General features: G+C 43.2%; 2 protein-coding genes across 4 annotated transcripts in view; one reads left to right on the forward strand and one right to left on the reverse strand.

Annotated features, from left to right (window-relative positions):
* Positions 1-745: 745 nt before the first annotated feature.
* On the forward strand, positions 746-6,536 carry EFCAB10 (EF-hand calcium binding domain 10). Its single transcript, XM_081878515.1, has 4 exons — positions 746-882; positions 2,816-2,980; positions 3,871-3,955; positions 6,331-6,536. The coding sequence occupies exons 1-4, from the start codon at positions 786-788 to the stop codon at positions 6,365-6,367; spliced, it is 384 nt and encodes a 127-aa protein (XP_081734641.1). The 5' UTR covers positions 746-785; the 3' UTR covers positions 6,368-6,536.
* A 1,276-nt stretch (positions 6,537-7,812) lies between these two features.
* PUS7 (pseudouridine synthase 7) overlaps positions 7,813-16,256 on the reverse strand; it is a 31,382-nt gene continuing 22,938 nt past the window's right edge. For all 3 annotated transcript variants that reach the window (XM_081878491.1, XM_081878490.1, XM_081878489.1), the window contains 6 exons: positions 14,533-14,693; positions 13,645-13,771; positions 12,905-13,006; positions 11,895-12,024; positions 10,534-10,625; positions 7,813-8,777 (listed from right to left, as the gene is read on the reverse strand). In XM_081878491.1, the coding sequence (XP_081734617.1) occupies positions 8,641-8,777; positions 10,534-10,625; positions 11,895-12,024; positions 12,905-13,006; positions 13,645-13,771; positions 14,533-14,693 (749 nt within the window). In that variant the 3' untranslated portion in view covers positions 7,813-8,640. The remainder of the gene's footprint in view (positions 8,778-10,533; positions 10,626-11,894; positions 12,025-12,904; positions 13,007-13,644; positions 13,772-14,532; positions 14,694-16,256) is intronic.

Below are 16,256 nucleotides of genomic sequence, written 5' to 3' on the forward strand. Positions count from 1 at the left end.
AAAATCATATACTTGGAAGCGGCCACAAGAGTCACTTAGCGCAATGCGGAGATCTTTTGGCGAACGTGGGGCTCGAACTTGCAACCTTCTGCTCCCACCGACCGAGCTATATCCTGCTTAGGTCCAATTTTGTGTATTTTTAATTTTGGAAACCAAAGAAAAGCCGCCCACTCAAGAGCTCATTCTTCCCATATCTTTATTTTATTTATAACATTTCTATGCCACTTTTTTCTTCAAGGCGGTGTCCTGTGAGCTTCTTCGCAATGCCTTCACCTCCCTCATGACAGCTGAGTGGGAAAGGAGCCACAAGGGTAGGGAAGCCCGGAGAAAACGCAAAATTTATTATTATTATTATTATTATTATTATTATCCCACCCTGGTCCTTACTGTGCATCATAAAACACGAGCAGAGATTGCGGTGCGGCGGGGCAGCAGGTTTTAGTTTTCTCCCCCCCGGGGCTTCCATGTTATTGGATCCAGGGGGCTCTTCTGCTGCCGCGGAAGTTGCTTCCCAAATTCAGCAAAAGGCAGAGGGAGGAGAGTCTCCGCTTCAGGGAGAGGCTTAACTCCGATTTTCTCCCCCACTGCGGCTTCCTCTAAAAGTAAGCTAAAATAAATGGTGAAATAAATGGACGGTATTCGCGCTACTAAAATAAATGGGACTTAAGGACTCTCTCCTTATGGAGAGTCACGTGACCCGCCGGCGCCAAGCCCTTTCGTCACGTGACCCGCCCCTTCTCCTCCTCCCCCGCGGGAGCGTTCCCTCCGGTCTCCTAGCAACGGCGATGGACCGCGAAGCGGAGGGTCGCGCTTACCTGGCGCAGCACAAAATCCCGGAGCTTTTGCACAACCTGAGCGCCTTGCTGCTCTACCACCGGCCAGGTAAGCCCGCCTCGCCTCACCCTGGCCATGCCAGACACCAAACCTCTTGTAAATATGGTAAATATGGAGGTTATTTCAATATGGTGCCTGGAGGGAGGACAGGATTCATAGCTGGCAACTTTCCCCTTTCCTTGCGAGGAATCCTATACGGAATAAGGGAATGTCCCTTATGAAATATACTCAGAGTCGCAAAGTGATTTCATGCTCTTTATTCAGCTCATGGTGGTGAGGAGGAATGAATGAAAGTCCCCTCAAAGTATCTGCTTTATATACATTATTTACACAATGGGCTGCACAGGATTGGCTAATTCCAGAATTCTACTGTAAGCCAATCAGGTTGTGGATTCACTTCTATCTGGAGCATGATTGCGTGGTTCCTGCCAACCAATCATACTGCTGCATTGTTCTAGGACCAATCAGACTGCTGCATTCTGAATCCTATTGTTCTAGGACCAATCAGGCTGCTGCCTTTTGGATCCTATTGTTCTAGGACCAATCAGACTGCTGCAGTTTGGATCCTATTCGACTCAGTACATAACACCTTAGAAAAAGGGAAACGTTGACAGCTATGGACAGTATTTGACCCACCCACCCAAAGAATCATTATACACAATAATTCCTTTTGGTACAGTTGCTTTTAAATAGATCTTCTTGTTAGGTGCCCATATAAATATAGGTTTATTATTGTTGTTGTTGTTGTTGTTATTTGTTGTTGTTGGTTGTTTGTTTGTTTGGTGTTATATAATAATATAATAATATAATAATATTATATTATTAATATAATAATAATATTTACTCCCCTCTCGGCTTGGCACCCTGTGTAGGGGACCCATCTGTGCTGCTCCAAATTGGGTGCTCCTTCCTATCACCAACAGCCACAGCTCACTTGGTCCTGACTGCCATGTGACACTGATATTTTTGCCACACGTGCAAATGTAAGAACAGGGCCGGCCCGCCAATAAGGCAAGGTGAGGCGACTGCCTCAGGGGCAGAATCCACTCAGGCAGCAGATCCTGGATGTTAAGTCTTTCTTCCCTGCTTTTTCCCAATGAAGATCTTCGCTCACCCATTTTTCCCTGGTGGGGAGGGTCTGTATGTGAGGATGTGTGGCGGGGGTGCCAGTTCAGTCCTCTACCTCAGCAGCATGTAGTTGGTGGAGAATTTAGTAGGGAGGATTAAAGTGCAGAGAACATGTGGAATTGAGGCCTGGTTGCCAAGCCCCTCACAATGTTCATGGGCTGACAAGTGTTTTGGGGGCAAGGACTTGTAGATGAGAGCTCATGCATATTTCCTGTGAAGACAGAACTGTGTCGGAAGAAACTTCAGTGATACTACAGAAGGCGATAGGAAAACCCTCTTTCACAAGTGGAAATTGTCATTGGCGGCATCCGCGGTTAAATAGCTTACCGTGAACAAGCAGTTTGCTAGCGCACACTGCCCAGTTGCCACTCTCACTTTGCTCGTGATGCTTGGCTTTTTCCGTGCCTCCAAACATGGAATCATAGTTTGTTTCTCCCAACCCACGGCATGGTCATGAAAACCATTGTCAATTATGATTAAATACTGTAAGTGCTTCATTTCCCAGGAAAAGTGCAACTTAATGAACCAAAGACGCTTAGCTGCCTCTGAACAATAGTAGAAACATTCCCAACAACAGTTTGGCTATGACAAATTGTCATTTGGGTTCTCCTCTTCCAGAACTACCTAGTGGCCATTCAGCCTAGACATTATGTAACCAGCAAGCTTTGGTACCTGCATTTCCTTGTTTTCCTCTTCCAACCCCATACCTGTTTCTTTTTGTATCCTAGTCTGAAAGTCTGGCGATAAGGCCTGCATCTTTTTTTAACCTTTGCACAATGCCTAGAAAACTAATAGTGAGAGTATCTACCAGGACACGCTGAAGTGGGAACATATGTGTGTTTTTATCTTACAGACAGACCAAGAGAGTTTTTGATAAAGACACTGGAAAAGATAAAGTATGCAAAAATTACTTCTACAGACTTTCCTTATCTTATGGACGAGTCAAACGTGGACGCAATGTTTGAAATGCTAGACGTTGCAGGCCAAGGTTACATAACCATACCACAGTACAAAGGAGGTTAGCGGCCCTTAATTTTTTTTAATGAACATCTCATTTCATATACTGTAGGTCAGGCATGTCCAACAGGTAGATTGTGGTAGATAACACCTTTGCTCCCCATGCACCCCCCCCCCAAAATGGGTCCTTCCTCCTGAACCCCCCAAAAAGGGGGCAGATCACTGCAAGTTTTTAACTCTGTGAGTAGATCGTCACCCCTGCTGTAGGTTATTATGGCCACATGTGGCAAGTTTAGGCATGAGAAAAACAGCTTCAAGATTATTCTCAGCCTAATCTTTCCAGAAATTTTGTGAGTAAAACAACAAATCCTTTAGATTTCTATTAAGTAAATTTCTACAGTTTGTTAGTTGTTCCTGATGTTGATAAAAGGAAACAAGTAACATTTGGGAGCAATGCTCTGTAAAAAACAACAACAACTCAGTACAGTAAAGCGTACTGGGTTCTTCTTCAGCAGCCATCTCTCCTTTCTCACCCACCCATCACAAACCCTGCCTTGTTTTTAGAGACTGGATATGAGAAGATAGGGGTATCTCTTTGCTATATGGAGATAATGGCGTGCAAATTATGCTGTGCTATATGTGTTTGAATGTCAGATCTGCCTAATCTATGATTTGACCTCATTCAGCCTTCCATCTAATGGAGGGTTCATAAGATCACCTTCATTTAGATAAATCCACTATAATGTGATTCTCATTACTTTATGCAGTGGTAGGGGAAGATACGTGGATGTACAGGTTTCTTGCTGGCTTGAGGTTTTTGTCCCATCCACATCTGATTAGTTAAGGTCTGAGCAGAACTGAAGATGGAAAAGAATGCACTGACTGTAAGAGTTGTGTATGCTTCAGGAGCCATTTCTCTAAGCATCTTTCATCTCCTCTCCCCTATTTTAGCACTTGAATCTTTGGGATTAAGTATCCAGGATGAAATTTATAATGAAACTGACATTATGACAGCAGAGGAGTTCAGGGGAAAAGTGTAAGTTGAACTTGAATGTTGCACAACTGCTTAATTTTTTAAATTTTTTTCCCCTGCCATACTGGGCTAGATTGACCAATATGGATGTGAATTGTTTCCCTACATTTACCATCCTCGTGCATCTGTCCCACTTCCAAATGTCTGTAATGTTTGAATAGGGCTTAAACGTATAAAATCTAATGGACGTACGCCAAGAGATCGAAGCTTTATAGTGGTAAGAAGTTCAATCTTCTTGTGCTCGGATGTTTAATCAATTAGTGCTTGTAGACTTTGGAACCATTGGCAACTACCGTATTTTTTGCCCCATAGGACACACTTTTCCCCCTCCAAAAATGAAGGGGAAATGTGTGTGTGTCCTATGGGGCGAATGCAGGCTTTTGCTGAAGTCTGGAGAGCGAGAGACATCGGTGCGCACTGATCCCTCGCTCTCCAGGCTTCAGGAAGCTATCCGCAAGCCTTGCAAGCCCAGCGGGAGTTCCCGCAGGCTCACAAGGCTTGCGGGCAGCAGTCTGCAGCCCCGGCGAGTGTCCGCAAGCCTTGCGCGCCCGGCGGGAGGTCCCGCCGGGCGCGTGAGGCTTGGGGCGGCAGCCTACTGCCCAAAGCATGCGGAGCCCTCCGGAGTGTGCCCCGTGCTTTGGGCAGTTGTGCGCAAGGCTTGGGGCGGCAGCCGCGGCTGGGGGAGGAAATATATTTTTTTTAATTCATCCCCCCCCCCCAAAACGGGGTGCGTCCTATGGGCTGGTGCACCCTATAGGACGAAAAATACGGTAATACTACTCTGCCAATCTTGCTGTTTTTCTCTGGGTAGGTCAACATTTTTAGAATATCCAGTTAGCCCTTCCTCCAAGATTATTATTGGAATATGTATGGACTTGGGGTGTGTGGAGTGTTAGGGGAGGAGTAGTACCTCTGACAGGACATATCATGCTCCTTCTGGGGTGCTTTGTCCACCTTTGGTCCCCACACTGCACTCAGCTCTTATCTGCAGCTCCTAGAAGCTGTCTGCATGCAACAGCCGCCACACCCCAAAAACAGTTAAGCGAGGTGAGGGTAGACTATAGAATCATAGAATCCTAGAGTTGGAAGAGACCACAAGGGCCATCGAGTCCAACCCCCTGCCAAGCAGGAAACACCATCAGAGCACTCCTGACATATGGTTGTCAAGCCTCTGCTTAAAGACCTCCAAAGAAGGAGACTCCACCACACTCCTTGGCAGCAAATTCCACTGTCAAACAGCTCTTACTGTCAGGAAGTTCTTCCTAATGTTTAGGTGGAATCTTCTTTCTTGTAGTTTGGATCCATTGCTCCATGTCCGCTTCTCTGGAGCAGCAGAAAACAACCTTTCTCCCTCCTCTATGTGACAGACATCCTTTTATATATTTGAACATGGCTATCATATCACCCCTTAACCTCCTCTTCTCCAGGCTAAACATGCCCAGCTCCCTTAGCCGTTCCTCATAAGGCATCGTTTCCTATGAGTTAGCGACTTACTCTGCATGTGGAGACAGACTCTGGCAGATTGAGAGGACAAGACCAATAGTGGGTCCAACGGTTAAGAAGGCGGTTTCTGCACATACTGTAGAGCAGGGGTCAGTAAACAGGGCTTGTCAGCCTGGGAAGATAGCCCATCTAGGTGCAGGAAAACTGATCCTAAACCTCTACTGCTTTGTGGGATATCTTGTGGGAGAAGAAAAGGCCAAGGAGCAAACCCTACACAAATCCAGAGTGGAGTCCCTAAGGCAGTTGGATGGTGTCTTGTACACCTCCTTCCAGCAATAACTTGTTTCCTTTGGACCACATGAGCAAGGGCAGCCCAGGACCTCCATACACACTGCTCAGGCTTGTGCCCCAGGGAGGTCACTTCGGTGCTGCTAACACAGACGTATGACTTCACCCCAGGAGGCATACTCCATTGTCTCAAGACAAGACAGATGCCAACTACAACGTTTGGAATTTCCCTGCTACACCTTTTGGGAACAAACTAGCCAGTTAGCATTAAGTTGCATTTATTTTCAGTGAGACTTAAGTGAATGCTCAAATCTCTCCCACTGAAATTTATGGCATTTGAAGGCGATTAATTTTGAAGAAAACTTGCCATGTTTACTGTGGAAAAATTTAGAAAGTGTGAGCTGTGATAGAAATAAGTGGCATTAACAAATGCAGAGGAAAGATTCTTTGAAGAACATTCGGCATTCAAAATAAAATGACCACAATTCAGAACAGATTTAGCATGCTGTTGAGTAAACAAAATACATGTAGGAAATTTCTCTGTTCAATGTAATTAAGATACGCTGCTCAGCCTCATACTGTATATTGTGAACAGTGAATGATTTGCACATTATACATTCTAATTGTTGCTTTTTGTTTTCCCACAGGATGAAAAAATTTGCTGAAATGTGGGAAGCATTTTAATCTTCAGTGTTCTGATCTAAAGCTGCTTGACTTCATATTTTACTTTTGAGAAACTAGTATTTCCATTATAGTTGACTTTTCCTGGTGTAATAACAACTGCACCAACACTATAGCAATTCTGGAATTTGGCTTGTCAAATAAATACTGGGCTCATTATAGCCAAAATTAAGCAGTTTTAGTTCCTTTACTGCATTGGGGGGGGGCTTTATAAATATTTATTGCCCCAAACTCTCTCCTTAATGAAGGCTTTATGATACCTATTGTTTATATTTACCTCTCACTACCTACAAGATGCAAGGTGTATTATGTAGATTAATAAGTAGATTATGAGTGTCACTCTTATGGGCCATGTCTAAACCAGAAGGAAAAGAATTACACATTTCCTTGCCACATTGTGAAGTTGCTCTAGCTTGAACAAAAAGGAACAGGATGAAAAATGATTGCCCCTTGCCTGTTTAGAGACTAGGCATGGGGCAAACATTTTTCAGAGTTTGCCTTTTTCCATTTTAAAAACAGAAACCTTGGTTTTTACAAAATGAGAAAATTCCTTCCAGTAGCACCTTAGAGATCAACTAAGGTGACCTGAAGGTATCTGAAGAAGTATGCATGCACACGAAAGCTCATACCAATAACAAACTTAGTTGGTCTCTAAGGTGCTACTGGAAGGATTTTTTTTATTTTGTTTTGACTACGGCAGACCAATACGGCTACCTACCTGTATCTTGGTTTTTACAGTACAGTGGTACCTCGGATTACATACGCTTCAGGTTACATACGCTTCAGGTTACACACTCCGCTAACCCAGAAACAGTGCTTCAGGATAAGAACAGAAATTGGGCTCTGGCGGCGCGGCGGCAGCAGGAGGCCCCATTAGCTAAAGTGGTGCTTCAGGTTAAGAACAGTTTCAGGTTAAGAACTGACCTCCAGAACGAATTAAGTACTTAACCTGAGGTACCACTGTACTTAGTAAATTTTGGAGGAAATGGATTTGGATTTGTGGAGTTGTTTGCAAAAGCACAACTTTTTCTAAAGTTGTACATTTGTCGCATGTGTGCAGAAATACATTTTTTGCTGTGTGATAATGAAGAAAGCCTTTTTGGCTTTTATCCTGTTAGTAAGTTGCTTGGAAACTTTTTTTTGTAGTAAGTGACTAAATAAGTCACATGCAGGCAGCAACCTTTTAAGGCATGTCCGATATGTGCGCAACCGCAGACACACACATCATGCCAAACCAGGAAGTGACTCAAAAATGTCACAAAAAGGGGCGGATCGCGGCAGGGGCAGAGTGGGGTGTTTGCAGGCTTTTTCAATGTGCAATCTGATTATACGCAATTTCACACAAGCGCAAAATGACCCGGAACACAACTGCCACGTAAAGGGGGAGTTGCCTGTAAAGACATAAATAATATTGGTAGAAATTAGGGGCACAAGAACAAAAGGGGGAAGAGGTTTCAGTACACTCTTTAATAAACCAAGCAGTAGAAAACATATTTTTGTTGAGTGTTAGAAATAAAATGAGAGTACAACATCATAGCTGTCCAATTAAGAATGGCTATTTAATCCCGACATGCCAGGATAGAGATTTTCCTAGTTCATCCATTGCCAGCAACAGACAAACCATAAATGTTAGAGCTAAACCTTGTTTGTTGAGGGTACAAACTCTGACATAGTTCGCTCACTTCTTTACCCATAGCAGAAACTGAAATAGGTTGTGAAAAACCAACACAAAAGTTTAATGAACTACAGCTCAAATAAAAGCAGCTGTACACATTTATGTACGCATAAAAGACATGAACATTCTGCCACTTGTGAGTGCAGAGCCTACCAGCACTATTAAGGCTAAATATATCTGTTCACTGGTTATAAATATGCATTCATCAGTACCCTATTCTAATTAGATTTCTGAACTGCAGTGTTACGCATCCCTGCAATCAGTTTTCATCTGTACCAGACTCATGAAGTCATGTTTACTACTGTATTTGGAGAAAACATTTTAGAAATGCTTTCTGCAGACCTGAAAATACTAGCAAAGCCATCCATGTTCTTCTACGCCAGCAAAATTGCACTGTGCAGACAGCTCAAGCACCATATTTGCTCAGATTATTTAAAAACAAAAGTTACATTTTTATAAACACCATTTTACAATGATTTTGAAATTATATACCTCAAGCTAATACAAAAATACAATTTTAATTAGAAATTGCCTGGATAGAACTAGTAAATACGAAACCAGTTTCATGTTAAAACTTTTATCCAATCACTGCTAAGGATCTTCAGCGTAGCCATATTGTGTTTAACTGTGTCTGGTTTTTTATGCTTGTGTCCATTTTTAGCACTTCTCGAATGGCCATTGTAGCATAAGTTGATGGGGGAAGAGAGAAGTCCATCTTCAAAGCCTTGTATTTGCCTTCTGTCATAAGTAAATTAATGTTTAGGAGAAAAAGGAAAAAACCACGGGTTATCAAACAGGCCTAGAGTTTGCCAAACAAATGACTTCATCCCCCAAAGGAGCAAAATATCAACCAGTGTTAAGTTTGACGTACAGTGGTGCCTCGCAAGACGAAATTAATCCGTTCCGCGAGTCTCTTCGTCTAGCGCTTTTTTCATCTTGCGAAGCACGGCTATTAGCGGCTTAGCTGCTATTAGCGGCTTAGCGGCTTTAAGAAAAAGGAAAAAAACTCGCAAGAACTTGCAAGATGTTTCGTCTTGTGAAGCAAGCCCATAGGGAAATTCGTTTGCAGAATGACTCAAAAGACGGAAAACTCTTTCGTCTAGCGAGTTTTTCGTCTTGCAAGGCATTCGTCTTGCGGGGCACCACTGTAATAACTTCAGAAGAGCTTGCTTGATTAAGCCAATGGCGCTTCTATTCAGCATCTTGTTCTCAGATGCTTGTGGAAAACCTGGAAGCAGCACCTGAGCAAGAAAGTGTTTTCTCCTCCTGTGGTTTCCAGCAGCTGTTATTCAGAGACACATTGCCTCCAAACGCTCAGTTTACATCACTCCCAAGATCTTCATGTTAAACATGCAACTCAGGTGGGCTGCCACTTCCTTCCCATGAGATCTCTCAACCTGCTTTACAGATTTGAATGACGGATGCCTTTAAGCCAGGGTGGCTAACCCTTTTGGGTCAAAGGGTCACAATCACTCATGGTAAATCCTCCTAACCGTAAGCTGGTTTAAAAGGCCAGAATTATACCCAGCAAATCAAGCCACAAGATGTGGGCTGGGTGAAATACAGATCTGCAGGAATTCGGAATGTGATCTCCTGCGTGGGAATGTACAGAGCGAGGGAGAAATAATAGGTATTCCCTATAGTAAAAAAGATAAAATTCTCTATGGCAGCCTGTCTCAACCTTGGGTCCCCAAATGTTGTTGGACTACAAGTCCCATCGTCCCCAACCACTGGTCCTACTAAAGCTAGGGATGATGGGACTTGTAGTCCAACAACATCTCTAAGGTAGCAGTGGAGGATCAACTCAACAAAACCAGTCTGCTAGCAAGCCCAGTTGCCCCTGAAAGAGCTTGCTCCATGTTTTTTACCTTTTGTCTTTAGACTGGCAACGGGATTTTTGCCAAGAGGCATCTGAGATCCTCGAGCAATTATTGCAAAAGAGGGTGAGGTGACCAAGTATTGAGGGCTCATCAATTTGTCCCTCAAATGGGAGATTTGTTTTGGCAGCAACTTTGCCTCCATCAGCAGTATCTCACAGCCCTTCAAAGAGGCCAGCTCATGTTTATCGCTACAGCAAAAGTACCAGTGTTCCTGGTAAGCTGTTTTAACTCTGTCTATTAGCCCAATATCTAATTTTGGGGAAGAAACATACTTTTTAAAGCTTTCAGCCCAACATTTTTTTAAAAACAACAACATTGTATTAAGAAGTTAGATTCTGTGAGCATCAGTTGGGCCTGATGAACATTTACTGTTCCCAACCCTAATTCTGCGGAAAGCCATCTAATTAGATTTTAATTTGATCCTGACTTGTTTTTACGAGGTAATTTAATTATTGTTTGATTTTATACCAATGTTATATATTTGATGTCCGCTGCCCTGAGCCCAGTCTCGGCCAGGGAGGGCAGGATACAGATAAAAGTTGTTGTTGTTGTTGTTAAAAAAAGGGACATGCATGGCTGAATAATCATATATGGCACAATTGAAAAAATATTACCTGTTGCAAGAACTGCAGGTGGTTTTCCTTCCAGTTTATCTAAGTCCGTATTAAATAATGGAATCTTAGGGTCATCATACACAACTAGCTCCCTTTAAAAAAGAGAGAGAGAGTTAAAATGTGCCCAGCAATAAGAATCATATACCTGTACAGTCATAATTCATGTTACATTTGCTTCAGGTTGTGTTTTCAGGTTGCGTTCCACGGCGACACAGAAGTACCGGAAAGGCTTACTTCCGGGTTTTGCCACTCACGCATGTGCAGACGCGCAAAATGATGTCCTGCACATGTGCAGAAGCGGCAAATCGTGACCTGCGCACGCGCAGGTTGCGTTCTTTTCAGGTTGCAAACGGGCATCCGGAACAGATCCTGTTCGCAGCCAGAGGTACCACTGTATTAGAAATTCCTCATTGCATCATTATTCTAGGAGACTGTTTTATACTTGGTAGAAATGGTTCCCCACACCCGGGCTTGAAGATGGCAACCTGTTTTCAGTGCAAAGCCTGTTGGCTTAAACACTGCAATACTTTCCACGCCTACTCGGTTCCTTCTGAAACCAATGGGATTTACAGTGGTGCCTCACAAGACGAAAAGAATCCGTTCCGCGAGTCTCTTCGTCTAGCGGTTTTTTCGTCTTGCAAAGCAAGCCCATTGACGGCTTAGCGGATTAGCGCTATTAGCGGTTTAGCGGCTTTTAGTGGCTTATCGGATAAGCGGCTTAGAAAAGGGGGGGGGGAGGAAAAAAACCCGCAGGAACTCGCAAGACATTTTCGTCTTGCGAAGCAAGCCCATAGGAAATTCGTTTTGCGAAGCACCTCCAAAACGGAAAACTCTTTCGTCTAGCGAGTTTTCCGTCTTGCGAGGCATTCGTCTTGCGGGGCACCACTGTATTCAAGTAGCTCTGCAGAGTCTTGCACCTGAATCTTAGAGGACTTGGGATTTCTTCCTAACGAAGGTTAAACGCTAAACGTTACCTTTGTTACATACATATGTGACTCCCCTTTAAACATGAAACTTTTATCTTTTTAACTGAGGAGCAGCAGCACTATAGACTTGTGGCTGCATGCTGCTCTTTGAGATAAGCAGTGCAGCACAACCATCACCAAGCACACATCAGTAAACACATGGTTCAGAACGTAAAAACGACCTGCTGAATCGGTCCAAAGACCGATGTAGTCCAATTTTCCATGCTCATTGGGGTGTCCAAAAGCAGGACACGAACGCAGCAGTCCTCTCCCACTTGAGATCCTCAAGTAACTAGTACACTCTGGAAGCAATAAAATCATCATTTCTAGTAGCAGTTGTTAGGCTTGTCATCCGTCTCCTCCTCTGGCTACTAAACTCTCGTGCTATTTACTTACCAGCTCACATCCTGAGGTCGGATGATGATCTTTCTGTAGGCTCCAGATAAGGAATAGTCTCGAATTTTGTGCTTCATGTTACTGATGTCGAGATTGTCAGCGGCTAATATTTCCTCGTAGGCTTTCCCAACTGCCGTAAAAGGACATATAAATGAATGGCATCATGGAATTCAGGGCAAATGCATTGCAAGTCTCCCTTTTTGCATCTTTTGCAATTCTGACCTGTAATGCTGAAACGTGGCCCAAAAGCATAGTCTTTGTTCTTTAAAGCTCTATTTAATAAGGAATTATTTGTAGGAAATCCCTGGTCCTGGGATATAAAAACCTACTTTCAAGCCATTTTGGTAAGCAGGCAATCATCCTAAATAGAACTAGGGTGGCAGCAAAGCCCATGATCATATAAGCCCCTATTAGTTAGATGTGCCTCCATTCCTATTAAAAATATCTATTAACATGCTTCCAGTCACGCAATGTGTACCAGCTGGGGATAGAGGAATGAAGTAATGACCGCACATGCCCTAAATATGGATGCTGCTAGACTACTGCCTCCAACAAACTGTTTCTTTTTCCTTCCTTCTTCCTTTAGCATACAAGCTGATGAATGTTTCTTTAAAAAAAACTTTTCTATTTCTCCTGCTAGCTGCACTTTGTTAATGCCTGATCCTATTGTTTGGAGAACACTAGTTAATGACTGAATGATCTTCCCTTAAAATATGGTTACAACTAAATTACCGCTGATCCAAATACAGAAAATACTCCGAATTCTCCATTAATATACAGCAATATTTATACATCAAATGTTAGTCACATTAGTAAATCCATTGAAATCAATGAAGCCAGCTGATTTCAGTGTACCTATTTAATCTGTGCTTATTGAAATCAGATACAAAACCCATTTAGTTACTTTTGTACAGACACACGTACACACTCATCCCCAGCACTTATCTGCCAGCATAGCAAACCTGATTATGCACATAGCATCCACTTTTGACTTTAAATAGAATTCTCACTTTTGTGCTTTGGATAGATAACATCGAAACCAGGCAACGGCATCACAACATCATGGATGGTGTAACTGTCAACATCTGATTCTTCGATATAAACAGCTGTACCTAAAAGCAAGAGGATGTTTCAAGTAATTTCCAGGTCATCTCAACCAGACTTCCTAATGAGAAATCTTTTTCTAGATAGTGTATCTTTATGAGCTCCTTAACAAGGAACAAAGCAAAGAGGACATACAGTTTCAAACAGGATTAGGCAGCCTGGGTAGCACAAAATTGTACACAATGGAAGGCAGTAATGGCAGCATCTCATTACTGCCAAAGCCCTCTTCCCTGTCAACACAGGGGACTTCCAAACAACCATGTTCCAGAGCTCAGCTAACCTGAGAAATGTAGTACCCCACAGGATACCAGAATCCAACTGGGAGCAACGACTGGGAGCAAGAGCTCGCTGCCATCTCCAGAGTGGGAAGGGAGAGGGGCTCAAAGGACTTTCAGATCCCATTGCACTCCCAATGATATAACCAAGAGCATAATCCAGAATTGGGCATTTAAAAAAAAAAAACTTTTTCCACTTACCACTTTAAAAGTTTGGTCTGCCAAGCCTAAATCTAAATAAACGAGAGGGTGTATGTGCTCATCTCTAGTTTTAAGGAAGAAGATACTAGGAAGCTATTCCAAAATGTATTACTGACTATGTGCCACCACATACACACACGTCCTGACATCAAGCAATGTTGACATTTTACCTCCTTTTAGTACAAGATCTCCTGGCACAGCAACAAGCCCATATTCTTCTATTCTGCGGCTCACCATGTTATTCCATACATAACTCTGATAGCTATGAATATACATCAAACGATTATTTCTTGGGATCTGCAGACCAGGAAAAAGTGTTAATCAACATGATGCTAATTTTGTAAGGCGGATGCCTGGGGTAAGGTAAGGGAAAGTAAAGTAAAGGGAAAGGACCCCTGGACGGCTAAGTCCAGTCAAAGACGACTATGGGGTTGCGGTGCTCATCTCGCTTTCAGGCTGAGGGAGCCGGCATTTGTCCACAGACAGCTTTCCGGGTCGTGTGGCCAGCATGACTAAACCGCTTCTGGCGCAACAGAACACCCTGACGGAAATCAGAGCGCATGGAAACGCCGTTTACCTTCCCGCCACAGCTGTACCTATTAATCTACTTGCACTGGCATGCTTTCAAACTGCTAGGTTGGCAGGAGCTGGGACAAAACAACAGCAGCTCACCCCATCGCACGGATTCGAACCATTGACCTTCTGTATGGCAAGCCCAAGAGGCTCAGTGATTTAGACCAGAGCACCACCCAATGGACTCAATGGGCACAATTCTGAGCAGACATATGTAAGGACGGCACTGTTAATGGTTTAAATACACGCCTGAAAAAACTAGGGAGCCCCTGGCTCAATTTACATCTTTAAAAAACAAATCCCTATGGCCTGGCAAGTCAGAACTAATAAACCCTAATGAAAAATATGGAAGGAAGGAGGAAGGGAGGGGAAAATTCTTCTCCAGTAGGCCATTTACCATTCACCATAAATTTGACTTCACCCCCAAGTTGTTTTCAGACATGCTCAGAGACGGTCTACAAAAACAAGCAAACGCTTCAACTTACTATGCCAAATGCAGAGACTATATTCTTCAGTCCGTACTTTGAAAGTCCCCGGAGCAGCTGTCCCTCCACACACCGTTTCACGGGCAGTTTTTTGAGGGCCGCATCTGGGTCTTTCGTTTTTGCCCACTCTTCTCGGCATTTTACCAAGTATCCCTTTTCAGCTGCAACAACCATTTGCATAAATGGGAAGGACTTTAATTTCAAACCATGTGAGCGGGTTTCCTTTTTATTTTTAAAAGGAGTTCAACTCAAAAACAGGCCCGCACAGAACCTAAGTCAATGGTATCTATAACACAAAATCCTTCTCAGCCAGTTTCAAAACTATCCTGCATTTTCAGTTAACTGTCTGGAACAGATGGCAACATGCTATATTGCACACCTTACTCAACTTCCTTGAGGTTAGCCCCATCAAAGTTACTCTGAATTTCAGCAAATACCTATCTGCTGGGTGCATTTGCAAAGTATGTTGTCTGACTAGACCCTCAATGTAATCCACAAACCAGCATGTTGGGCCTTAAAATCCATTTTCCCCAGAGCTTCATGTTCCGGGGGTGGGCCACCTATATTTCCATCTTCAATTTCTGCTATTAGCTGGGGTTTTAACTATTCCCTACCCTGCAACCCACATATCCTTTTGTTTCCCCATTTTAAAGCTTCAGGATGTGGCATTTCTGAATTTAAATACAGTGGTGCCTCGCAAGACGAAAAGAATCCGTTCCGCGAGTCTCTTTGTCTTGCGGTGTTTTCGTCTTGCGAAGCAAGCCCATTAGTGGCTTAGCGCCATTAGCGGCTTAGCGGATCAGCTGATAAGCGGCTTAGCGGATCAGCTGATAAGCGGCTTAGCGGATCAGCTGATAAGCGGCTTAGCGGATCAGCTGATAAGCGGCTTAGCGGCTTAGAAAAAGGGGGGGGGAGGGGAAAAAAACCGCAGGAACTCGCAAGACATTTTCGTCTTGCGAAGCAAGCCCATAGGAAATTTGTTTTGCGAAGCACCTCCAAAACGGAAAACTCTTTCGTCTAGCGAGTTTTCCGTCTTGCGAGGCATTCGTCTTGCGGGGCACCACTGTATCAAGTTCCATCCTACAGCATCAGCTTACGATACTTAGCATTATAGAATCAGGACACAATTTGAAATGAATTAGGATCTATGCTGTTCTATGCTGCCAAGCTTTTGCTGGCAATGAATCCTTCTCAGTAGATTTCTGATTTTAATTTTTTATATGCATTTAATTGTATGGTTCCATCCTACAGCATCAGCTTACGATACTTAGCATTATAGAATCAGGACACAATTTGAAATGAATTAGGATCTATGCTGTTCTATGCTGCCAAGCTTTTGCTGGCAATGAATCCTTCTCAGTAGATTTCTGATTTTAATTTTTTATATGCATTTAATTGTATGGTTTTATGTATGACTGCTGTGAACCACTCTGATTTTTTTTTTTTAAAGGAATACAGTGGTACCTCTGGTTACAAACTTAATTAGTTCTGGAGGTCCGTTCTTTACCAGAAACCGTTCTTAACCTGAGGTACCACTTTACCTAATGGGGCCTCCTGCTGCCGCCGCCGCGCGATTTCTGTTGTCATCCTGAGATAAAGTTCTTAACCCAAGGTACGACTTCCGGATTAGCGGAGTCTGTAACCCGAAGTGTTTGTAACCCAAGGTACCACTGTAGCTCTTTACTGATATTTTTATTAATATAATCACTTGCTTTCAAAACATA

Source organism: Podarcis erhardii (assembly GCF_964252035.2).
Source record: "Podarcis erhardii genome assembly, chromosome: 10".
NCBI lineage: Eukaryota > Metazoa > Chordata > Lepidosauria > Squamata > Lacertidae > Podarcis > Podarcis erhardii.